The 26,934-nt window shown below is 39.1% G+C and overlaps 1 protein-coding gene across 4 annotated transcripts in view; it reads left to right on the top strand.

Moving 5' to 3' along the window:
* LOC127476644 (BEN domain-containing protein 5-like) overlaps positions 1 to 26,934 on the top strand; it is a 906,516-nt gene that overhangs the window by 543,485 nt on the left and 336,097 nt on the right. The window contains exons 2-5 of one of the 4 annotated variants that reach the window (XM_051799798.1): positions 11,354 to 11,487; positions 13,122 to 13,491; positions 19,664 to 19,812; positions 24,875 to 25,088. The exons of 2 other annotated variants lie outside the window; for them this stretch is intronic. In XM_051799798.1, the coding sequence (XP_051655758.1) occupies positions 11,354 to 11,487; positions 13,122 to 13,491; positions 19,664 to 19,812; positions 24,875 to 25,088 (867 nt within the window). Of the gene's footprint in view, positions 1 to 11,353; positions 11,488 to 13,121; positions 13,498 to 19,663; positions 19,813 to 24,874; positions 25,089 to 26,934 lie in introns of all 4 variants that reach the window. One more of the 4 variants, XM_051799789.1, reaches the window with a different exon arrangement.

Below are 26,934 nucleotides of genomic sequence, written 5' to 3'. Positions count from 1 at the left end.
TAATGTGTACAAAGTTGCTTTTATTTTTAAAATATAGATAGATGACTTTGAATTTTTTTGAAAGAACTCTTATCTGCACAAATCAGTACATCAGTGACCTTAAGGATTTTCTGCTTTGGTCCAAGAATTCCCTATTAGCAACAGGTTTCAGGATCAAAGTTATGGTAGAGATATTAAATTAAAGAAACAACAAAGAAGGATAAGAGGGGAAAATGTTTTTTTGAGCCTGCAAAGTGTTCTTTTACAATTTGAATGGTGACCAATTGTTTTGCGTTTAACAAGGCTCTTCAAGTAAGCAGAGTTGTAGCTATTTACATATATTTTCATGGTCAGACATTGTCCATGCAGTGGAGGTTAATCATAGTTTGAGAAACAGATCTACTTGTTTTTCCTTTCTAGCAATTTTAAAAAAAGAAGAAGGGAAAGACCACAGATAGAAGACCCATGCTAATGTCTTTTGCTTTTGAAAATGTTTTTCTTTCCTATTATATCTAAAGAAATTTAGATCCTTTACAAACTTCTACCCTTGTCAAGTAGGAGGGCTAAGTACATGGTTATGCCCATAATACAAAGTTTTATTGGGGCATTGGTTGTGTAAAGAGTTCATAAAACAATTGTCCTCATTTGAGAGAGTCTAGAAGTGATTCTTTGATCCTTTGTGGTGAGGTTGTGGACAGTTTTGAGGGGTATTGTTGCTGCAGAGCAGAGAGCACCGCTGTAAAGGCATCATAAATTTAAAAAGAAAAATAAAAGAGGGGAGTGTGTTGGGACATGCTCCGAGCATGGAGCGATTGTGACAGACTTGGTATGCTGCAGAGATAAATGGTGGTGTGTTTTGAATACTGCAGTGAGGGGTTTGTAGTGGTGAGATAAACTGGGTGCTGTGCACTTCTCTTGTGTCCCTGTGTGCGGGGCTGGGAACTGCTGACAGGGCTGGCATGGGTTGGTCTGAGAACCTTCCACTTCCTCAAAAGTCAACCAAAGACTAGGGCTCAGAGCAGAAAGGTTAACCCAACTAAGACAGTTCTAGACCTTCCAGCCATAGAAGGCATATTGAAGTGAATATTTTGTGTTTTAACAAGTTCAGCAAAGAGCAACTGATGCTGTGTAGTAATAAAGGAATGATTTTTCTTAGCTCTTGAATGGAAAATAGAGCATAGCAGACTGGAGTTTGACTATATAGCAGTTTCTTGAGGTGCCATGTTAGCTGGTCTGTCTTGTTGAGAATACAAAAATAGCAGATGGCTTTTCAGGAAGACTTTGAGTCTATCTTTCTGATCATCCACACCCTCCCCTTTCTCTTCTTTACTGTCCTCTCAAAATGCTCAAAAGCAGTTTTTTCTAGTCCCTCTTCTTGAAATCCTTACGCTGTTTGCAACTTTTCCACATTTGTCCATTATGGTCACTGGCAGAATTTTGTCTATGAACATATGCACTTTACATGAGCATGATCCTTAGGTGTCCCTGTTGGACACCTTCCTTTCTTTTCAAAGTGATTAATATAAGGTGGAATGAATTGACTTTCAGGGACTTCTGAAAGTTCCCTACTTCAGGCTATGTTTGTTAACAAGTTAATAATGACTGTCTTCAAAATAGGAGGCGTTCTTTCCTGACTGCAGTAAATAATTGTTCTCTATAGCTGCTGAACATTTCCCACCCACCCCATCGTAGCAAAAGTTATCTCCATCAGATTCTCACAGCAATTCCTTAACTGCCACAGCAAATATGTTAATACCTGTGTGCATCCATATCCTTTCTTACCCCTTTATAAAATGTTATGCTCCACTTTTTATGAGAATAGGTCAGGTGATTTTTTTTATTTTTTTTTTTTAATCTTTAAAAGCCTGTGCAGGTCATGGTGAGGTAAGTTACTGTATATGTCAGAAGGATGTAAAATCTCTGTTCCTAGAAAAAAATTATAGGAAATGATTCTAGGACTGAGTTTTGAGTAAGGTTAAAAATGCTTCAACTTCTTAGTGTATATATGAATAGTTCATGGAGGAAAGATCCTTTTCAAGTTCTGGAATAGGTGAAAAATGTACAATATGAGATCTTAGGTTATATCAGGAATATACAAACTTTAGGTCAGGAAGTCATCTTGATGTGTAACGTTTAAGTCAGAGTTTTTATTGGCATTTCTGTAGTCCTGTTCATTTTCTCCTCCTTGCATTATTCCAACAGCTTGGGGCGTTGGAGTACATAGAGCAGGTCACAGTTGTGGCCACTGTATCCATGCTCCATCCCATGTCCGTGTGTATCACTCCATGTGTCACATGTCGTTTTCCAGGAGAATTGGGAGACTGATTGAAGTATTGTGGTAGGGACAGCATTTGCTAACTCTTTGTTCCTGGGAAGCTCCAGGTCTATCCCCTTTCGGGATATGCAGCTCAGGTGGTGTGTGACAGGGATTTGGGGAGAAATGGCACCGGGGAAAAAGTCAAAGCAGCTGCTTCTTGCTTGGGTGATCCCAAGCATTGCCCTGAGTAAAGAAGTGCCAGGAGGAGGCTGTAGGAAACCTTCCATTACTGGTGGTAGTTCCTCACAGACTTTTTAGTTTGTTTGATTTTTCCTGGCATAGTTTGGAAGTACCTGTGGATGAGCTTGTGTGTCACTGCCCTTGAGCTTCAAGTCCAGCTCTCCACAACTGTGGGATCCTGTGCTGTGCCTGTGCATTGGCTCTTGCCATGCAAATGGCCCACTCTAGTCACTGAGAGAAACTGAGCCCAGCAGGTTAGGCAGTGCTGAGGGAATCTGGTTCAAAATAGGATTTTTTAAAATTATTTTCTTTTATTTTTTTTTTAAACTGTTCACTGTGATATTTGACATGTGTGGCTGACTTTTTCAGATGCTCAGGTCACATGCTACTGCTGTGTTACCTTTTCAGCAGGTAAAAGACCTGGGTTGAATGTAGAGGTTCACCAAATCATTTTGTGTAACAGAGTAACTAACTACATCACACTCCTAAATATAGTCCTGAACACAAGTGTGGCAGTATTTATGAAAAATATTTAAAGCTAAATTTCACAGTCATTTTGTATTTCATCCATATTTGGTTTATTTTTAACTCTTGTAAGATGAAGGCTGGAGGGTTTTTTTTTCCCTTCTTCTAAATTCTACTGTAGGAGCATATCTGAGATATGAAGGGCTTGTACAAAGGCACAGTTTTGTGGGGTCTTTTTGGTGTCGTGTCTGTTTGTTCAGTGTTGAAGTCTTAATATGACATATTCACACAAAAATGGCAGCAGCAAAAAAAATTTGAAACTTTGAAAACTATAGCTGCTGAGTGGGGGTTTGGAGTAACCCTTATGGTAGTGGTGATGGTCATATATCATCAGCAGGATAAGGGGCCAGTAAAAAGGAATTAAAAAGCTGGGATTTGTCTGTGGAAGAACATTTTAGGCATATATTCAGTGTTTTCTTTTCATGTATCACCATGGTTATTCTGGATACGATTTTGTTTGTTTGTTTGTCTTAAACCCTTCTCAGCTGACCTCCTTGTTTCTCAGTCACATTTGCTTTTTTTGCTTCATCCTACTAGTCAGAAGTCACTTACTTGTTTTTATAACATAGAGACATACAGGTGACCTTCACTGTTCCTGTTTTGCTTGGTCTTAGTACTTAGGTTGCACCACATAATACCAGTTATGCTTGTAAATGTTGTATAAGCTTAACTAGGATACAGTGAAAACATGAACTTCAGGATTTTAATAAAATTGACTTACAAAGATAGTATGGTTTTGGTAGCTATGGTAACTAAGACTAATTAAAATATGCTAAAATTTGCAGGGGAGTGAAAAGAGGAAAAATGTAAGTTAATGGTTTTGTTTTCATAATTTAACAGTAAAACATTTTTTTCTGGTGTATTGCCTAAGTGCCAGTCAGTCAATTATTTGCGGTTTTTAAAGAAACCCTTTAAAAATAGTAGAGGCTTAACCACATTGTAATTTTTATATGTAAACTAAAAAAATGCATAAATCTACCCTCTGTTTCCATTGGAAGCTCATTCCTTAGGCAGGGATAGTTGCAAAGGCTTCCTGGGGTGTTCGCTGTAGGCTGAGGCTTTACCTGCTGGGGGCTGGTGGGCAGCATCTCCGTGGCCTGTGTGATCCTGACATCATGGTCAGGGTTTGGTCCTAGTATAGTTTTACAGTATAATACAGATTGCCTGGTGAGGGCAGCCAGATTGGCAAATTGTAGCTGGCATTGAGATTGATGATCTCTTCCAGTGAACATTCGAACTTGTAAAGAAATGCATAGGTTTTATTATAAATATCATTTGTAAAATATTTATCACGTTCACATTTCTGAAAAGTAGTTCCCATAGTTGAGTTTCACGTGTAGGTGCAGAGGAAATATTTAAAGGATGGCATTTTCACATCTTGCTTGTTTTCAGGGGTTTCTTTTTAATTTAATGGTAATACTGTATTAGTGTCCTTGTTTCAGAAAGGATTAAGAGAGTTGTTCTGTAATAGCTGTAATCCTTTGTGTTCAACATGTGCAGAGTATTGTACAAATATTAACAAATCTGCACAACACTTCAGTGGGGTAGATGGGGACAGTAAGATGAAAAGTTTGAATTACTCAAGGTCAATATTTAAGTAAATATTGGATCCAGAATTAAAACCGTCCTCAGTCTTGTAAAGAGCATGATTTCCTGTTTCTCAGCGTAATGTCTTTTCTTAACTTGATCTTTCAGCTCCATCCGTTTCTACCACAGCCAAGTGCTCTTCTACTGCCACTAAAAGTTAAGTGAAAGGGACAGTTATGCTGACAAGGAATAATAACTATTTTTAGCTGTATTAGTTTTGAGCTGTGTTGCTTTTGGTTAATTATTTTTGATAAGGCTTCATATTCACTTTTGAATTTAGAAATAGATTTCATATTAGTAATGAAAATTAAGAAAGAAGATATATTAAGTTTTTCTTGCATCACAAGTCTCACATATCTGGGCTGGTACTCAGACTGTAGATCTGAACAATCTGCTGATAAGTGAGCACATGCAAAAGGAGACTGTTGCAAAATATTTGAGTGTCTTCATGTGCATTAGAAATTTGACTACAAATAGGTGGCCATACAAATAACTCTCACTCCTACCAGTATTAGATTGAATATCTCAGTTGTTCCACTGGAGGAAAAAGTGCATTCAGACCTCAACGTTGTTTGCTTCAGTAGCTGGCATGGTAGGCTTTGTTTGGGCTACTTTTTGTGAGAGCAGCAGCAGGTCCCTGCTCTGTGCATTTACTTGTATTTTGTATTGAATATTAATGAGGGAGAGCCAGCCTTGATCTAGGACTTCAGAGAGAACTTAAGAGGTAGAGGTGTTTATATAATCTGTGCTCTGCTTCTGTAGGATTTTGGCTCCTTAACCTTTCTCTCTCTTTAGTGCTTTTGTAGGGAACAGGTGTGTCTTTCTCTCCATCCTCAGTGAGCAGTTTGGGTTCAGGCTTCTGGCACATCATCCTTCTTACTCATCTCTAAACCTGTCCAGCTGTGGTTTAAGACCTTTCTATCTCGCCTTTCCCCAATTTGATTAAGAATTATTTTCACTCTGTTTCCTATTCTTTAGGCTTTATTGAAATGCATTTCACAAGATTTAACAGCCTTTTGGGCCAGTTCCTCAAGAGCATCTTTTCACTTTCGTGTGCTTATCGGCCCTGCCTGTCACAGGGCTTCTTGATATGTTGTTCTTCCCTGACTTCTTTGCTCACTCTTCTTTATGCTCTGAAGACTCAATCTAGTCACTTGTTTGTGTGTTACTGTCATTTTCTCCTTCTGGTGAAGTGCTGCAGGGCTATTTAGTTCTTCAATTTTTGGGAGTGATATAAGCCCAGATGATGGTATCTCTCAGCTCTGCCTTTTTATTGCTAACTTTTCTCACTTAAATTTGTTGTCAGCTTCCCTTTCTGACATCCTTAGCAGAAATCTTTTTCAGCTTATGCTTAGGATAGCCCAACATATTTTCCTACAATTTTTGTCCATTTCTCTTGAATTTAGAGTAGAGAGGAGGAATAATCTTATTTGTCATCCCCAACCCAAAATCTTGCTGTCTCTTACATACCCCTCATCTGCTTTGTTGCTTACACCCAACTTTACCTTTTTGTCCATCCAAATACACTTTGTGTAGTGCTTTCACTGTGCCCCATGTTTATTTCTGGAATCTTTTTCTCTGTCCTTCCAACAAAGCTCTTCTCTAGTCAGCAAAAAACCCCAAAACAATATAGTAAATGATACTACCCAAATCCTGCATTGACTATGCCAGCACCTGGTTGACCCCTCTTCTGTGTCCCCTTCCTTTTTTAGCTGCGTTGAGTTTGGTGACACCTGTCCTCTTCAAATAACTTCTGCATTTCTACTGCTGTCTGCTGCCCTGTGTTGTCTGTTACTGTCATTCTCAGTCTCTTCTGCTTTGGTAGTGGTCATAATCTCAGTGTACTGCCAGCTCAGACATGTTTTATATGAGACACATTTTTTCCCTTTGTATCCTGAATATCTTCTGAGCCTGCAGCATCATTACATTTTCTGAAATCTTGTCTGTTTTTCCTGTTTAAGTCCTCCTTTAATGTTTCCATTAAATTAGCTAAGAAAGTAATTTATAGTTCTTTTTTTTTTTACCCGTTTCAAATAAGCTAGGTGGCTTTTTTATTATTATTATCATTATCATCATGCTGTTTTCCTTCTCAGTCACAGCAGTATTGAATATTGTTTATTTGTGTGTAAGTGGCACTTAGGAATCCATGCCCTGTTGTGCTTGGTGTATTTGCTTTGAAGCACCACATATACCTTTGGTTATGGGTTCTTTGCTTCAGTTCTTTTGCATCTTTGACTTTATGAACTGTAACTGCACGTCCTGCCGAGGCTGGTGATGTTACCTGCCTGTAGAAGCAACCTGGCTAAATCAGTAGCAAACCAGCTCAGTGCAGCAGTGGGTGGGGAATCTTGTGCAGGTGTTGTCCATATGTGCTGGGTACAAGCCTGGAAATGGGGAGGGTGAAGGTAAGTTTTTTCATCTGTCAGTATATCATTTTTCACAAGGGATGGAATTTTTTTGAAGGCTTAGGGGAAGGATGAATTTTGTTCAAGGTTCTTTCATTTTATTACTGTAAGATTTATAGCGTTGCCAAGCCCTTTCTTTGGACTGATACCAGACCTGCCATCCCTCATCCATTTGGAGTACAGACCTCTCTTCCTTTATTTTTTTCAGCTTTTACTCCAAAAGTGGAAAAAATTAAGCATTTGAACTATTTTTTGAAGGGATTACTTTGTTCAGTCCTTATTTCTAAATTAGAGAGTCTGGAATGTTTTTAAGGAGACTTTGAGATTTCCATAGTGTTATTCTACATCCCATGATAGGATTTTCAGTTTTAGAGCAGTAAAAAATTTCTCTTTTAATTTAACTGACTCGGTTCCTGCCCTGTTAAAGTCACTTTCTCTGCTGCAATTCCCTGCCCCTCTAGACTTGAAGGTGTTCCCTTTTGGCCTGGACCCACCCATTCTGACACTAAAATGAGGGCCTGACTGAAGAAAGCATTCCAGGAGCGCTTTATCCTTTGCTGGTTGATACGGATTCTCTAATGCAGGGCTGCTTTTCTTTCTTGGAGCACTGCTTAGGCCAAGTGTCTTCCCAGCCACTCTGACATTCCTCAGCAGTTCATTTTCTTCTCACTCCCAGTGCAGCTTCGGTGGGAGCTGGTGTGGGGAGAGCTGCTGTCACATGCTCTGGCTCTTGAGCCCTGTACTTCAGTGCCTTGAGGAGTTGTCTGCCAAGATCTCTCCAAGTCTGACCTTTTCTTGGAGTACAGTTATTCCAGCATGCTTCACTCTTTATATCCGACCACAGAGTACCAGGTTCTCTGTCTGTGAACAAAAGCAAATTTTCCTAATTTCCATGTCTTTCAGAATGGCCCCTCCTAAAAAACCAAAGGGAATCAATGCTGCCCAGTCCTGCACGGTGCATCTACCCTGCATATTTTGTTACAAGTACCTAACTAGGTACTTGTAATAAACTAGGTATGTTAAGTGCTGGTTCTCAGTAGCTGACACCACTGGACCACTTATTCCATGTATAGGGAAAACAAAAGACACAAATTTATGACAATCTGACCATGGTCACCTAAGGGAAGGTATAATTTTTAACTTCTAGCACAGTTTAAAGGACTGGGAAACAAAATCCAGACAAATGATTTTACAAAATGAGGCTCTGAGCTACAACGTTTTTAGGGCTGCCCTTCTCTCTCCTCTGTAGCCTCAGGCACTGAATTGCAGCTTGTTGGTTCATATCCTGGTTTTCTTCTGGCTCAAAATCGTGGGTGTGGGGGTTTTTTTGCTGGATTGTCCTTTTGTACCTGTCTTTTGTAGGCTGGCAAAACAACAGACGGAGCAGTTCTCCTTAGGACTCTGTAAATGCATGTTCATATTTCTCCTACCCCTCCCCCACATCTCCTCTCTCTCCCTCCCACCCCTTCCCGAATTCCATTAATATTTACAGAACAAGAGCCAGTACTCCAGCATTAGCCTCAAATTTAGAATGAGATTTTTCTGGCTCTGTCTGCAGCTGATGCAGAAGACAACAGAGGTTAGAAATGCACTTTAAAAAAAAAAAAAGAACAAAAGGCCTTTTCATATCCCACACACTGAATGGATTGTGTTGGGTATAAATAAGCTTTCAAAGACCAGAGCATATGTAAAAAAATATTATATGTATTGTTGTTGGAAGGCAGAGGAACATTTATATGCTTACTGACTACATTAAAAGTTCCTGAGCTTTAACTTATATAAGCTGATTTTTACCCTTGTCTCTTCAGAGTTTGTGGGGGATAAAGAGTTCCCTTCTTCAACTTACTGGTTCGTGTACAACATAAACAGTAAACCCAAAAAGTCTAAGGAAGAGAAAGAGAACCGTGTTGATAGTTACATGCCAGTAATGTACAAACTAAACATTTGTAAGGAGATAAATAAACAAACTTACCTTCAGTCAACCAGTGAAGTTTTGCAAACATAAATTTCATAGGTGAACCGAGAAGTTGGGTGGAGAACTAAGAGAATGAAGAACCCAGATGAATTGCACTGTTTTCTTTGACCCAAGACTAAGTATTTTCTTTCATTTGCATTGTTAAGTGGATAGAATATGTTCTTAACCTTTATGAATTGACCTAAAAAAAGGTAAACGTTTTGATTCTTCCAAACTGTTTTTATTTTCATGTTGTTTTATTAATTGTAAAGTATTTGCTGACTTTTGTAGTCTGCATGGGCACTTACTCCTCTGTGACCCCTTGCCATGATTGTTTCAAAGTTTCTTTTCCCCGTTTGTGTGGGGTTCTGGCTCCTGGTGACCTCAGCCAGTTGCCGGCAGACAATTTTTTTCACGTTGTGAAGTAATGGATTGTGTCCATCTAGTTGTGAGGCCAAGGGTTATTTCAGAGCACAGAACCTGATCTGCATTCTTTACACGGAGAAGGAGGTCATCCACATGTTCTGTGGAACGGGATTTGGCAAAGCAGTTGAGAGAAGCTGGCTCTGCAGTATCCATGTGCTGCTCTTCCTCTAAGGAATTGTGAGAACATATTTTAGCAAAGGATTCCTCAATCTATCCCATAGCCCAAAATACATAGACACGGAAAAAGTTAGTGGGTTTCATTTTTTTCCATTCAGTATGGGTTCATTTATTCTTAAATTTATTTCTTTCTTTCAAGCTATGCCCATCAGTCAATCCTTTACTCTAGAAGTTTGTGGTTTTTATAGGGAAAGGCTCCCTTATTTTCTTCTCAGCTGTCTGGCATTAGAATTGGCTTATCTCACTTTTCTGATGAACCTACATTTTTCCAGATAGACGAAAACATAGTGGCTTATTTTTCAAAACTGAAACAGTTGGATTGCCTTTTTGTTTTACTGGGATAAGCATCCATGATGCTCTGGGGAATGGAGAATGATCTAAAATAAGCCTAGCTGTTTTTTTGTTGTTTATCTGTTTCTTTTTGCATCTGTCTTAGTATTTATTGCTACCATCTGCGTTTCATTTCAGGTTGTCTAATGTCTTATTCTGCATGTTCTGTGCCTATTCTTTTTACATAGCCTTGGGCTGTAATATCACCATTTGCCTACAAGAGATCCATTTCTATCTGTAACAAAATGAATTGCATTCATCTGTGTAATTCATTTCTAATGAATGCCTTGCTCCTCATTAAACAGTGATTTACCTTTGTTTCCCTTCCCTACACTGTCAACACGAACCATTTTGAGGTCCTGTGGAGAGATGCTAATTTGAGAAAGCAAAAGTCAATGCAGCTAAGCACTCACAGGGGCCATCCTCATTGGCACTTTCAAAAATATTCACGGGACACTTCCTGAAATACAATTTGCAGGTGGATAAGAAGACTCAGAACGTTTTCTTATTCTTAAGCTTTCAGTGTACAAAGACAACGCTTGGCAGTTTAAATGCCTTTCACCTTGTCAGTGTCGGGAACAGGTGAATCTTTTAAGACCTTGTCTGTTCTGCAGGAATTTTACATATCACAGGCACATTTGGGGACACTAAACTCTTGGTTCCCTGTCCCCTCCCTGCCTTCTCAGGAATATTAAAATATTTCAATCCTTTTTTTTTTCAGAGTAATATTTTTAAATGGTTAGTTTTGAGATACATCAAAATGTTTCAGACTTGAAAATATTATACTTCAATTTTTCTATGAGATGCCAAAGTTAATATAACTATTGCCTTTGTATATCTAAAGGAAAAGGATTAGTACCATTAACTAATGAAATAGGGGTTGTATAGTAATTTTGTTACAGATTTGGTTCTTGTGCAACTTTTGTGTAATGCCCTTTCCAACTCTGTAGCAGCATTCCCTTTTCCAGCCCTGCACTTTGCGGAACAGCAGAATCTGCTGTGTGTGCAAATAGATGTGTGCTGCTGACAGATGATGGTTAGAGCACAGGATGAATTACCAAGTTTATTTTCACTTTAACCCTTAGCAGAGTTTGAACTGCAGCAAAAGATGAGAACACTGTTAGTAAACATAATTTAAAGCAATACAAATGGTTTTCAGGAAGTTTTATTTACAGCCTCTGCAACTCTGGTGATGGTACAAGCCACTCATTGGCACTTCTTATCACATAAATTTAGCTTGGCATTTTTCAGTATTTATTCTGGTGTTGGGCCAGATTGATCCCTATTGGAACTGCAGAATTCTCAGTGGGCATCAGTTGACTTGGACCATGGATTAATTTGAATGTAGCATTATGAGGGGATTGGATCACGGGAGGTTGGGGTTTTTTAACTGGTCTTACCTAAGTCATATAGTATTTGGAAGTAAGAACACTGATTAATGTAACACAATTTTATTTTTAATATACATTTTAGAGGACAAAACTGACCTTGAGAACAGTGTGATGCAGAAGAAAATTAAAATCCCCAAACTCTCTCTCAATCACATAGAAGAAGCTGGGGAGGTTACAGATTATGGGGAAGAAGATGTGGAGCTTAGACACAGTAAGGTACTGAAGTCTTTCCGTTTTGGTTTTTCCCTTCCTTTCCTTTTTGTTTTTCTGTTTTGCAAGTGCTTGGGGCACATACAGACGTCTCAGCTTAAGAATTCCAGGCCTGCTTTTGATCCCCTTAAAATGCTGTGTTTGGTGAAATTGGGTCACATTGTGTGTGGGGGTGGGGTACGGGTTCTCAAAACCTGATGTAAGTGCAACTGAACGTTTTCCTGTGTGTCCTGTCTGCACAGTTTAATTGCCATCTGAGATTTTTGGAACAATACTCTTCCAGTTTGGCCCAGAAAGCCTTAAAAGTCCCCAGTTCCATGACTGTGGAGCAGCTGTTCTCGGTGGCACTTGTGGCCTATTGCACGGTGCTTGTTTGGAACTGGAAGGGGTGCTCCGAGACTTCCCAACTACAGCAGTGGCTGAGAAGAAGAATTGACAGGACTGCATCTCTCCATTATAACTGCCAGTTGCCTTTTTAGGTCCAGATGCCAGAAACTCACTATGGAAATGTATTTATTTTTTTTTTATATCAAATGATTTCTTTAAAAGTCTGCCAACCTCCAGGATAAAATACTGCTCTATGGCTTCATGTGTTTTGCAGCTGCAGGAACGATACTAGTACATTTCTTTATGGTGGGCCAGCTTTTTTTTTTTTTTTTTAAATTTTTTAATGTCTTTAGAACACGCAGCAGGCATAGCATCAAATAACTTCGTTTTCTGCCACATTACTCTGGGATATTGTGGTATGGGAATTGATAGTGTCAGCTTCTCATCTCTAACCCATGAACTGCATTTGCTTTCCTTGCACTTGCTTGGAAATTCAAATGCCTTTTGATATTTGGCCTGTAAAACTTAGTGACTTTACCCATACTGTCACATATTAATACCACTATTGAGGCCAAAGAGATGTGATTTAATTTGTAGGGTTTGTGCAGGTGACTGAAGGTAAAGTTCTGCTGAGAGTTCAAAGGACATGAAGCCTCTGCAATGCAGTATTAATATAGAAGGGATCAGTTGATAAGGGAGAGGAGGCTGGATGATTATATTCAGTCTCCAGCTTCTGTTTTTGAATCCCTTTTAATACTGCTGATAGTGTTAACTCAGTCTCTTGCATCAGGAAGTTGGGTGAATGCGCTGGAGGGATAGTCAGGGAAGGTTCTGTCTCCCAAAGTGTGGGAAGGACAAGCCCTCAATTCACAGAACAGCTTTGTGCCCTGTGCTGCTTTCATCTCTGATGTCATCACAGGTGACAAATGTAGCACACAGCTGATTCTTCCTCTTACTTACCAGAAAATCAGTTGCTGTTGGAAATCTGAATGTTAGGGGTAAACTTTAAAGAAAAAGGGATTTAGATCCACTTTTTTAAAAAAGAACTATACAGGATCAAGTGACACTGAGTTTGTAAGTGTTGCAAAAAGGCCTTTAACTGCCTCAGAAGTTTGTACCTGCATTTAGCAAAATTACAATTACATGTTAGTGATGATGTATATTATAGCCACAAGGATCTGTTAGGCAAAACATTTTTGCAGAGTGTTTTTGGAAACCGGAAATATTAACCATTTCCAGGTCTGTAGAGTTTTTGATTTTATTACTTCTTACTGCTCTCCTAATTTATTTATTTTTTTTCTTGTAACGTGCAGAGACAAGATGGGAGGAAACAAAGTGAAGGTACACACAAAAGCATTGAAGCAGTTGTTGCTCGCCTTGAAAAACAGAACGGGATGAGTCTCAGTAATACTTCCAGCCCTGAGGAGGCTTTTATGGAGACTACAGAAGGCATGAACAATATGGACGATGCTGTAGTTCCTCGGATTCTGTACGAAGAATTGCTGAGGAGTTACCAACAGCAACAGGAAGAAATGAGGCACATTCAGCAGGAGCTGGAGAGAACGCGGAGACAGCTTGTGCAACAGGCAAAGAAGCTCAAAGAGTACGGGGCACTCGTGTCAGAAATGAAAGAGCTCAGAGACTTGAACAGGAGGCTCCAGGATGTACTGCTCCTAAGACTAGGTAGTGGTAAGTGCCGGACTTAAGTGGGACTAGTTTGAATGAATTTTGCAAGTGTGATCAATAGTAACGGAAACGTATTTGAAGAATAGCGGTGGTTGTTAAACTGGACATTGAATGTTAAAGGGGTTTTCTGCTGTGGCTGTACAATATGTGTTGAATTTGTATGCTATGTACGTCTGGGTTTTTCTTTAAAAAGTAGAGGTCTTTGTGCTGGTATGGCTGAATCAGAGTTCCATTTTGAGCAGCTGTATTTTAAAGAGTCTCTGACCTTCCGATATATGCTGAAAAAGTTAATAAAGCGTCATCTGCAAAATACACCAACATGTTCCAGTTTAAAAAGGAAAAAAAAGAAAAGGCACTGGAATGACTAGTTGGGCTAAAACTAATTTATTCTTTTCAGTTAGGGTTTTTGTTTATTGTTATGTGACTATGTTACCATCCATTTTCTGACCCCTCTTCCCATTAGTAGCTTATTAGAATGTGATATATTCCTAAACTTCTTAGCAGTGGCTTTAAACAGCCATGCTATTTGAAAAAGAATGGAGTGTTAAAGAATAATTGAAAAAACTTTTTATATTAGTGTCCCGTTTATCAACACTTGTTACAAAATGCAGGTTTGTGTAATTTGGGTTTCAGTTTTAACTATCCTGAGTCAATTGCTCATTGTTTGGGTTTATAAGAATTATTTAAGCATTATGTTGGAATAAATGGGAAAAAAAAGACAAAATAAAAAGTTCATCCTTTTCATTGAAGACGGTACCCTTGGAATACCTTCAGAATTTTTACTAATTACATTTATTTGCTATTAGAATGTGGTACTGCTGTGTTGAAGATTTGCTTGGTGACTGAAACTCGGTTGAAATTTGTGCATCCGAACCTAGCATGCTGTTTCTTACGTCTGCCTTTTTGTATCTGGAAAGTTAATTTTTGCATGTAAATTGGATATTGGCTCTTCTCCTGTACTGGAACGAGTGCATGCAATCTGCATGTGGGTCTGAGTTACATTCACTACAAACCTGAACCTGGGAGAGCATGTGCCTGTGCTGTAGCATGTGTTGAGGTGTGCCCACAACTTTGGAGCCAAGTTCTTGGAGTATCCAGCTATTGGAACTGGGTGTTTGATTGTGAATGCTCATCATTGTTACACTGTGCATAATTAAAATGTCGTTACTTATTACAAACATTCTAGTTAACTTTTTAAATAAAACTAAATAGGCGAGGTTTCCACAGCCTGAAAAACGCAATGTGGTTGGCAGTAGATTCCACTGAGCTTTCTAAACTTTTCCTTGGATGGAAAGATGTTTCTTCATCTGCAAGTAGTTAGCTGGAATTTATGTGAATGGAGCATGAGCCAGATGTTGGTAGGCAATGGGGCTGAACAGCGTAAAGTACCAATTTAGTTGGTAGACTTGACAGCAATTGGAATGGTGAGACCAGCAGTGAAATGAAGACAGCTACTGAATTCTGTCTTGTTTCTCTCACTTTAAGAAAAAGGATGCATTTTTCTCTTGAGCCAAAAAAAGAAACTTTAGAAGAAAAAGGGGGGAAAAAAAATAAAGAGGAAAAGAAACCCCAAAACCTCCTGGAAAAAATACTGAATCTTCTCTAAATATTGGGCATGAGTTTCCATTATATCAGTCTGGCACCTGCTTTACAACTGAAAATAAATCTCAATTACATTGGAGACAAGTTCTTTTAATTTAATCACATACCTGGACAAATATCAGCTATAGGTAATTCAAAAAAAAGAAATCTCTTGTTATTATTGGTAAGGAACTTTTCATGGTGACAAAGGTAGAGTTTGGCCCTGTGGGCTGTGTCCTTCACAGGGTTTGTATTTCCTAAGACTCTGTATTAACTTCTACTTACTCTGTTGCCTTTCCTTGTAGCCTCATTCACAGTAGAGAAACGACTGTGTTCTAGAAAGATCAATACAAAACTTATGAATAATTAGCAAGGGAGACATCTTCAGCACATTATAAATTGGAGAGTCTGATGGCAGTATGAAAAAGTGTTACTTTTAATCAAGAAATAGATACGTAAAGACTTTTTTAGTCTTCCTTTTCCATCTTACAAATGAGGTATGTTTGGGTATGTGAATAATCTCTGAAAATTGTTCCGAAAATAAATTACATCCTGAATTCATCTTCAGTTGCAGTGATCTCTTAAACCTAGAGTTTCAAATTACATGTAATTTATGTTACGCTGCACTTCTAGCAGGCTGGACTTAATGCAAACTAATTGCATTTCTGTTTCACCTTAGAGACTTCTGATTTCTTTGCATGAGATGACAGCTGGTTTGTGCTGATGAATTGCAGCTGTGGGAAATGCGTGCCTGTTGCCATTTTAAACCTGCAGATCAAATACAGAACAGCCTCTTGAGCTAAGGCTCAGTCAAGTAGTCAGTCTCCTAATTTCCCATCAACGGTTTGATTTCAGTGAGGAGCTGGAAGTCAATGTGTTTAGATCTAGGCCTTCATCTCTGCTGCTAAACTTGAGCCACTCTGGTGGGAGGAGTGAGGTTCTTCATCTTCCACGTGGTGACACTGGATTGCTCTTTGTCATAAAAGAGCCTTGAAGGCGGATGTGGCCAATACCAGTAGTGAAATCAGTGCTGATCTGGGGAGATATGTTTAATCTTTATGGTTTTAGCGTGTTATTGCCCAACAGATCACTTCCTGCAGGAGGCAGGCATTTGACCAGGGCTCTAGGGACCAAAACAGTGGAAAAATGTGATGACTGTTGTAGAAGAGGTTATGGTATCCTTCATTTGAGTTCCTGGAGGAACGTGGGCAGCCTCTTGCCTTGCCTGCTTTGGGATCAGGAAGCCCTGTGGTTGTAGACCTTTGTAGTTTATCACCTGAAAACACACTAATTTGCCCTCTTTTTATCAATAGAGAGTGAGGTAGAGTATTAAATAACTGAGTCTCCCCTGTAGGGACTTTAAACTGTCCTTGGATTGCAAAAGAATAATTTCAAAACCTTCTTAAAAAAAATTTGTCTCCATGGCAAGATCTGTGCAGTTTTCTCTGGCTGTATGTAACCAGTAGTAGTGAAGTTTTACAGCAGTAATGCTTGGGTGGTGTTAGCTCCCTGATAAATACTTCATTTTCATGTTATATTGCTGAGCATTGGTGTTGCTCCAAAGTCAGGGAGTATATTCACGTTCATTCAGAAACACTAATTCATCAACATGTGCATACAGACCCTCAAGATTTTAGTTTTAATCCCCGTTTAATTTCAACCATCCAGTTTGCTGTGTCTTGGGACTGACACCAGAACAGGGAGAATGAAGTGGGATTTATGTCTTGCCACACATTAGGAATTACTGGTTTTCAGCTCTTCTAGATTTGTTTGGCTTTTTGATGTAAAAAAATTAATAAATTAAAAACCAACCAGAAAAAAAAATGCCAAGGTTTCTGTCAAGTACAGGAAGTACCAATATTGCCACTCCTCAGACTCGTGTTGTTTTGTTTCAAATTCTGGTGGACCATGTGGAAAAACTTGCTGCTTACAAATGTATATTGACCACTTTATCACTTAACTTATTTTTACTTTCTAACTAACTTTTCAGTAGCGTGTGGCCCAAGATGCATTTTAGAGGAAAAGAGATGGTGAAGGGAAGCCTTCTAGTTCTTCATTCTGCATTTGAACTTGCTGGCCTCTCAGATATTATAAGAAAATTACAGTCAGAAGGAGAGAGATTTTGCAATAAAACATTTAATTCCTTCTTGTATTCTGAAAAATTGTCTTTTTTTTTTTTTTTCCTGATCCTTATTACATAAGTGTTAAGCCTTTAGATAGTGGTATGTATTTTTATATGTCCCATTCGTTATCTTTAAAACAAGATGCAGAGCACAAGAGCTACAGTAGAGAGGGGAAGCTTGGAGTGTGGTGTGTGGTAAATTGGGCACACAGCAGTCAGGCAGTAGTGCAGGTTGTGTGTCTAATTCACAGCGTGCTGGGTTGAAAATGCAGTTCGGTGGTTGGTGAAAGTGGCTGTGAAAACTGCCTGGTTAGAGGCAGTTTCTGTTTGGCAATCAAAAATCAGAATATAAAAGAAGACCTTTTAAAGGCTTTCTCTTGGTGACTGCTAAGCAAGCAGTAAAGCATGAGTTGCAACAGAGGTTTTCTGAGCTGTGGTTATTGTGGACTTTAATCAGCTCTTTTTGTTGGGGAAACTCTGGAAACCAAATTGCAGCTGTGTCAATATATGACTATAAACAAAATAGTAAAAGACTCCTAAATAGCAAGTAGTAAAAGTGTTTAAACTGAAATAAACGTTTCCTGCCAGGAAGAAGGTGGTTGTACTTAGGTGTCTTCCTCAAAGTGACTTTCAAAGTGTAAGAAAACTCAAAATAGCCCTTTGTTGAAGAATGTTTTCTTAAAGTAACAGCTAAAAGATGACTTCTTAAGGTCACCCTGGCAATTACATCCCTGTAATTCTGGTTGTTCAGGTGTGCCCATCCTGTGGGCAGGTTTTGGCTGCTTGAATCAATGTAGGTCTTTCCCCCAGTCGGAATCAGTTCAGCAGTCTCAAGTTTAGGAAGTTTAGTTTGTCTTGGCCATACCATTGTATTTTCATGGCAATAGAGGTGCTTACTAAGATGACAGTGAAATTATAATGCAGATGGGATGCTTTTGTGATTTCTCTGTTTGTGCCATGCTTGCACTGGGGCTGGCTCTTGAGACACTTTAGTTGGTGGCACTGCAGTGTAGGGTTGTCTGAGTTGCCAAGACAACTTTTAGTCGTTGCTGAGCGTTGAGTGGCAGCCAGCTGAGAACATTTAGCTGGGTATGTAGGTGTAGAATAAGCTATAGGATAAATGTCAAATGCTGACAACGGAGGAAGCACTGCTATCACTGTGTAATAATCCCTAAATGAAACTGCACAAAGTAGGAGGAATGAATGCTGTGCTTGTTCCAGGCACAGGAACTATTTAAGATCCGTGACTAAGACAGGAGTTCTGGTGCCAGCGTGACTTGCAGAGTGAGATCAATTCAGGGCTTGGTCTTTGTGCACAAACACAGGAGGGACCGTGATGGGTGACGGTGACCTGCTGATCGAGCTGTCGTTTGTTGGAGATGTCAGGGTTGGGCTGCAGAGTGGGGCAGTGCTCTCAGCACCAGCCTGGTCCGGTACAGCACTTATGAGTGTGTGAGTTTATCCTTAGAGATCTTGGAAGTGGCACATTTTCCTGGTGTCCAGGGTCTAAGCTGGCAACTTTGCTGTGTTACCGAGCCATCACCCCTGCCTGGAACTTCAGTGACTGCTGGAGCTTCTCGTGATCCTAGAGACAGACATCAAGGGACAAGGATAGGCTTGGGGCCATAGCCTAGACTTCTGGTGGAGCCACTGCAATGAATGGAATCATGAAATCCAGTTAATTGAAGTTATTTTAGTTCATTCTTCTGTCTTTTTAGGAATATTTTATAAATTTGATATGAAAAAGAAAAGTCGATGACTGACAAAATAATTATCCTCCTTTGAAGCCTCAAACATATGCTGAGTAGTATTCCATTGTTTAATCTGTGCATAATTTTTGTTGATTACATTAAAAATAAAAATCAGTGTTGGATGGATTGGACAATCAAAATTCTAATTTATGTGGGGTTTTTAAACCTTTGATACTCTTTCTGTGCATGATACTTTAGCTTAAGTAACCTGTTTCCTTTATAGCATTTCTGTAGATCCTCACTATTTTTTATATGCCTCTATTATATCTAAAGATATTTCAAATTTCAAATTTGTGGTTCTATGTGGATAATTTATGTAATTATCACAGTAAATTATGCAGGTTTCCATGCAACTGTATAGCAATTCTTATCTGAAGAATTACTATTGTTGCTTTTGGTTTATAACTTCAGTGTCATTTTAACATAATTTCCTTAGTGTGCATTGAAGAAATATTACCCATATCTGTAATTGTCCTTATGCTTTAAGAATAAAGTTAAACATTTAAATTAAAATTAAACATTTTAATGTTTATAAAGCATAGATACTTATCCTACTTTTATTTATTGATGTTCAGAAGTAGGATTTTGGTTTAGATTACTTCTAACTTTAAAGTGGACATGACTAATGTGTTATTTTATGCTAACTATGGGTGATGAAGGGATTGATTTCGTGTTCTCTGGGATAGCAGACAGCTCTCTTTTCTTAACTGTCTAGGACCTGCCATTGAGGTTGAAAAAGTAAAACCTGAATCAATTGAACCTGAGCCTGAGGTACAGAAGACCTTCAATGAGGAGGCAAATACATCAACGTACTATCCTGCCCCTGTTCCGGTAATGGACAAGTATATTCTCGAGAATGGAAAGGTATTTTATCTTAAATATAGCATGAATAATTTGCAAATGTCCATCAGGTGATTTTCTTGTGAAATTTTCATGATCTTGGGGGTTTTGCACAGCAGCAGCTTATAGAAGCTTCCTCAGTTTTCGTAAAGATGTACTATGATGCTGAGAAAAATTGGGAAGTTACACAAATATGAACAGCATGGAAAAATATCCTCAGTGCTGAGAGCACTGAATGCTGTGCAACACAAGGAATATAGTTATTAAATATGCATGCACAAGCAAATTGACTTAATCTTCAATTGGTGACATCCAGAAATACACCAAATATTGACCAAAGTCAGTAGCCCTCATTATAAAGTTACATTAGTCTATTTAACCAAAATACTTTTTCCTAAAAGGTTTTTAATGTTTGTAATGTGCTGTAGTCATATTGCAGAGAAGCCCTTATGTTTGTGTTGAAGTGGAGTCCAGGAGGTAATTATGAACCCTGGAATGGAATGGGCTCCCTTGAACCTGGTAGGAGCATTGCCACTGAGTTGAGCTGTTGTGGTGCTACTTTCCAGATACTTTATTATAAAGCTGATGAAGTACCATCTAGCTCTAGTTTGCCAGAGAACTTTTCAGACTTCAGCATGTTTAACACATTGTCTGCTCATCTACCTAGGCCTGCTTTTATAGCTGTTGCCGTGATCATTAAACGAGCGTTATGTTTCTTGTACAAAACTATATGTCCTTCAGAAATGCCTGTGCAGGTCCTGTTTCTTGGTATATATATGCATTTGGAACTATAATCTGAGAACCTTTAAGGAGGAAACATCCATTCCAGCTTTGCCATACAGTGGAATTACTGATGGAGTAGCATGAAATACTGCATTTTCAGATTTGTGTTGAGGTTGACTGCACAAGTGTCTGTCCTTCCTAAAGATGAATTCAACATAATTGTTGAGGACAGAATGTATGTGAAAAATAGTAGAATCATGGCAGTTTGACAGGTATTTGCTTCAGATAGCTTTTCTTGCCTAATATATTTAAATATGTCATTTACTTGTATATTTTGTGTATATTTGTGCAATGAACACTTAGGGTGCATTACTGTGCGAGTTTGGTTTACCTCCTTCTCTTCCACTTAAGTTCTGTGGGATAGGGCACGTCCTTTAGTATTTGTATCCAGCTTTTCCTGCACCTTTTTTTCATCTGTCAGCTTCTTGGCACTTCTGTTGCTGAAGTTTTCTCTGTCTTTACAGATATTAATATCTCTTTGATTTTCTTTTTGTAATTTTGGGTCTTCGTTTGCCTGTTTACTGGGGCTACAGCCAGCTCAGATACCAGAAATGTGAACTGATAATGTATTTAGAGTGTTGGAGGGTAGTTTTCTTCTGTTTTCCTTATTTATGGCTTTATTTCGTTATTCCTTTATTGACATGTACCACTAGAGTAGTTGAAATACTTTTTTACAAATCCTGCCCTTTGTGGCATCAGATTTGATCTGAGTAGGATTCTTTCAAAGCAGATAAATCTCTTCCCTCCAGAGGGAGAAAAGACTTACTGAAAAGGAGCCCATGGCATTCATTTAAAGAAAAGAAAGAAGAGGGAAAAAAAATAAAAGAAGAAAAAAAAAGAGTTCATCTTCTGAGAGACATTTTAGATCTATTGCAGATGTTAGCACAGTTCCAGTGGTGAGCATTGCTTTGAATTTGCTGTTGGCTCTGTTGCATTGTGCTTGAAGGTTGATCCTGCAGTTGCTGAAATTGGGAGTAAATTTCCCATTGATTTCATCAAGCCAAGAGTCTGGCCCATGGGGCAGCTCTTCCAGCAAGAAGGAAATGTCTTCTGAATTTGGAATACAGTAAACTTCCCGTAGCTTTGGGATTAATAGGAAACAGTACTGGGCCTGTTGCACAGAGAGGTAAACTGAGACATGGACAGATTAAATTCCTTACCATAACAGTGCTAGAAATAGAAAAAGAGAGACGTGAGATTTCTGTGGCTGTGGCTGTCTGTCACATAGTTGCTGTTAGCATAGGTGTTTCATACCAGCAATAATTTTTTTAATAAATGAAGCATGTTCAAAGAAGAGATGATCTGTCTAAACCATAAATATTAAAAATACTTCCTGTGACTTGTTCTTTTCTTTTAAGTAACTTCAAGCTAATGAATAATGTAGTAGCCTAAGAGACAAAATAATCTTTTGCAAAGGCAAACCCTAATTTTGTCCAAGAGGAATCAGATTTTTGATCAAATACAGCACTCTCTACAACTAATGTAGTACAGACATTCCAAAATTTGGTATGTCACAGCATTCCTGATCTTAGTTATTTTCTAAGTAACTTATAGTTGTTTTTCCAGATAACTTTTCCAAGATCAAACAAGAAATAACTGAATTGTGAGCGCAGATCTGCTCACTCCTGATTGAAGTTGTCTTACAAAATATGTAGAGAGTACCAAAAGAGGGAATTTTTTAAAAGCAATTAGGAAGAAGCTCAAAATGGAGAAGGGGAAAAAACAGGGGGTGTTGGTGTTGTGGTTATTACTAGTTTAATTTATGTCCATTACAAGATCTAAATACCATGCAGACTTGTGAAAAGCTTCTTAGAATCCCTTAGTGTAGAAGATTCTGCGGGAAAGGCAGCTTGCTTTACGGTTTTATGCTTTGAGGAAGGTAGAATTTTCAATTGCTTTTTATAACATAGCTGGTAGCCAAACCATTCATATTACTCTATTTAAGTTTTTAAACAACTAGTTGCTTTTGAAGGATGTCGTAATAAAAAATTTCTTGAGGTTATAGCCCTTATTAATAATTAAAACTGGTTTCCATTTAAAGGAAAAATGGTATCTGGTTGAATACAGGCAGTAAAATTATGGGTATATAAAATTTTACAGTAGCTTTGTCCAATTTTCATTGCATTTAATGGGACTTACGTGATACTGTTCAGATCTGTATGGGTAGCAGGCACAGTTTATGTAAAGCCACATGAAAGGAGTAAAACCACAGAAAACTAAGGGCAGAACAGTTAAGGGAAATGGAGTCTCCTGATGCAGTTTTGCAATAGGATTTTGTTCATGGGATTTTTTTTTTAATCCTTAAGTGGCAGTAAGTTTTTATTAAAGTGTTATAGGAAGGACCTCCATTGGACCAGATCTAATGAAACCTAGGTTTTGGATATACAGCAGTCTAATTGGTACATATTTTTGGTATGTTGCACTTTTACAGATGACCTGAAAGTAAGTGCAGTGAACTCTGATCGGCAGTTGGGATGCCTTGATCACGCCTTAGCTTGTTATGGATGGTGAGCAAGTGTGTGTCCCACTGAGTGAAGTTCATCACCATGTGAACAAAGCTTTCTGTGTGCAGAGGTAGTTCAGGGGTTTGCACTGTACTCCAGGAACTGCAGTGTAGACATACAAGGTACAAAATATTCTGGTTCCACACGGGGCCAGCATGTGCACCTTGGCTGCACTTGTGTCAGACCTGTGCTGGTTACCTGTGGAGTTGTTTCCTCGCTGTTGCTGCACAGGGTCATGAATGTCAGGACTATTGACTCAAACACAGAATGGCATCCTAAGGACAGTCAGTATTCAGGTTCTTGTCCTGCATTGATCTTAAGACTGGAGCACTGGGAATCTTGTGGTAGAGACACAGAGTAGCCCTGTGGGAGTCAGCCCAGCACAGTCAGTGCTGAGCAAGGCTAATAAGCAAAACTAGGCTTGAGCATCTTCCTTTTGGAGACTCTACAAAAGCTTCACAATGCATTTCCCAGTACCCATATGTAAGACCAGCACCTGAGCTACAAGCTCACCAAAATGAAAATGTACAAGGCTCCAACAATATCCACCCTCTGGATTATTAGAAGAGCTTTCAGTTCTTTTAATGCCTTAAAAGGAGAGAGCACAGGAGGAAAGCTGCACACGTTTTCTCTTTTATTGGTAAACTTCAGAAAATAAGAGTATTTGGCAAAAGTTTAAAGGGTAACAGTCTACCAAAATAAAGCAGTCCACAAAGCACTGACACAGCACATGCTAACCCATTCCAGCAAAATCCAGCCCATTTGGTCCTAAGTTACCCAAAATATCAAGAAAGGAGATTAGGAGAAAAAGAAGGGAAGAAAGAGAGAAAAAGGGATTACAGCTATCACCCCTGGATCCCCATGGTTGTTCAAACTCTATCTCCTGGACTCTTGTAGCTGGATCTGGGCTGGATCTGTTTGACTGACAGCTGCTCCAGAGTTGCCCAGTTAGTCTCCCAGGGGTTGGGGTGTCGGACAGGGCATCACCTTACCTTCCCAAAGTTTGACCTGTCCCTCCCCACACAACACACCACTTGAGTTGTTCCGAGCCAATAATTAATATAATAATCCAGTGTCTCACACCATATTATCCTGCTTTACCACTTCAGTGAAATATCTCTACTTCCCATGGTTTGGATAATGGGAAGTTTATGATGTTGCAGCAGTGGGTCGTTGCCTGACCACAAAACAGTATTCATCTGGTACATTGATGGCACATGATAGACACCATGATAGAATTGGAAGCTTTACAAGGCTTCCAAACTCTCTTGGCTTATGTTGAAATTGGAGCTCTCAAAATCCATTCTCCCCGTTCAGTTACTTTAAACAATCAGGCTGAATTTTGCCAACTGGTACAGGATATGACTCAGGAAGTAGTTCCCTCTTTACTGCCTCTGAAATATGCTTTGAGTAAAATCTGTTTCAGTTGAAGGGAAGAGTTTCATCTTGCTCCTGAATTAGGCTGGTGCAACTGCTTGGTTTATATGCTGTGCATAACTTTATAATACTGGATGTGTTCACTGTTTCCTTCTTCGATCTCTGTTCCTGACCACAGTCTTTCAGGAGACAGGTTATGTGGGGGGGAAAAGTAGTGATTACAAAAAGGAACTATATGATATGTAGAGGTTGACTTGAACTCCCTGACCCACAAAGTTGGAGAAATTTCAGAGTTAGGCAAAGTGGATTTGTTCAGCCCTAATTACTGTTATTATAGTACCTAATATTAATGTTCCTACAGCACTTGGATACTGTTGTGTGCTACATACCATAGATAAGTTGTTATTATTACTACCTTCTAGGTCCATCTTGGCAGTGGAATTTGGGTAGATGAGGAGAAATGGCACCAGCTGCAAGTAACACAAGGAGATTCAAAGTATACAAAAAATCTAGCGGTTATGATTTGGGGAACAGATGTTCTCAAGAACAGAAGTGTCACAGGAGTTGCAACCAAAAAAAAGAAAGATGCCGTTCCCAAGCCACCTCTCTCACCTCACAAATTAAGCATTGTCAGAGGTAGGTTATTTGAAAACTTTTGCTTCCTGCTTTGGAGTTTAACCATTAATCACTGAGTTGAAAGATGCTTCTTTTCAGCTCATTTAAAATTAACTGATTAAAAACTGTAATTCAGACTGCTATTGCATTGTGAAGTGCATACATACCCAGGAAAAGTCAAACACATTGCAATAGCTGTGCACAGTGCAGGCCTTCACAGCTGAAGAGTTGTACATTGACTTCAGTAAGGATCGAGGGGATCACCATTGCAGGGCAGGACTCTCAGCCTGGAGAACAATATGTTGTTCTAGAATTCATTTATAACAGAATGATTTTTTTTTTAAATGCATATATTCCTTTTAACAAGACCGAGAGTAGCTTTACCACATTCTGTCATCCAGAATATAACCAGCTCTGGCATGAGGCACAGAAACCATTATAGCTGTGACTATAAAATACGTGTACCTTCAAAGGCAAGAAAGTATAGCTTTACCCTTTTAAGTGGAGGAAATGGAAATAGTAAAAATTAATTGCTACACTTGAATTGGAATTGGGACAGGAAGTGTAAATCGCTGACCTCATCTGGCAGGGAAAATTGCAATGACACTTTCAGTAACAAGCCTGAGTCCATGTATGTAGTACTTTGAGAGAGAGAAGGCCTTCTCCCTTACTTAAAATAAATGGTGAATTTTAGTCCCTTTGTATCATCACGCCTGTGTTGCATCATTTCTGTCTCTCTTGGTATTTCAGGCTTCTCTTTAAGTTAGAACTGAGTTGGTTCCTCATGAAATACATACTGAAATTGGATTATTAGGTTTTGTGTCCATACGAAATTGCAGTAGCGCTGAAAGAAATCTCCCTTTGATTGAGATTCATTATTCTGCATTTCCTGTTCTTAGTTGCTGTGTGCTCTTAACTGTGATCTTGTTAAGAGGTGTTGTAATCTGCCAAAGTACCACGTTTGGGAGTAAAAAATATGATTCCTCTTTGAGTGTGTGCGTGTGTCTGTGTCTGTGTTGTGTGGGGGAAAATTGAAAACTTACCTTTGTACTGTCATCTTCCTTAGTCTGTAAGAAATGAGTAAAAGACGTAGATTCTTTTTACTAATCTACTTTGGGAATTTAAGTGGAAGTGGAAGCTGTTCCATGCTGATTTTGTAGTTCTGGCTGGGGCCTTTAGGTGCAATCCTTACCCATGTAGCTGGCCACATAAGGAATCCACTCTGTGGCAGTGGCTGCCCTTGTCAGCTCCAAATGGAGACAGAATTGGTCACCCAGATGCACACTGACAAGCATACAGTAAAAAGGGGTTATTTTTCACTGGCCCATTGCAAACTGTTTTCTGGTTTCCCTGTTGCTCCTCAACACTGCTGGTGAGGTTGCTTCTGTGAGAATTTCCTCTTCTACTTCTGTCAGGACCACTCTGTGTTGCTTGAGCCATTTAAATGACAACTCTAACTCCCATTGTTTTGACTGTGGTGAGTTTGGGAGTATGCTCCAACAGGTACATGGAGAGAGGCAGATGGGGCCCTTCCTTTCTTTTCTTCCCTACCTTTACCCTCACCAGCAATTCAGCTGTTCCCTATTTCCTCGTTTTTCTATGTTTTCTGTCATACTTTTGCTTTCAGCCTCAACCCTCATTTGAATTCTGCTGTTACATGCCCTGGTTTTCCATGTTCCTCTTTCCAGTGTTTCTTTCACCTTGTCTTTGGTTCCCATTTCGTTAGACTCAAGCCTGTACAGTCTCCTCCTGGACCAGTTAAACTGCTTGGCCAATGTTTTAGGTGGCAGGCTTCCTACATTAGTGGGACTGGGTAGCTCATAACCATGAGTTTCCATGTTGTCGTGTCCTTTGCATTTGCGTCAGT

This window comes from Manacus candei, unplaced genomic scaffold (assembly GCF_025592945.1).
Source record: "Manacus candei isolate 608988 ecotype Guabito, Panama unplaced genomic scaffold, ASM2559294v1 h1tg000005l, whole genome shotgun sequence".
Taxonomy (NCBI): Eukaryota; Metazoa; Chordata; class Aves; order Passeriformes; family Pipridae; genus Manacus; species Manacus candei.
Note: the sequence above shows the minus strand (reverse complement) of the source record. Positions and strands in the feature narration are given on the sequence as shown.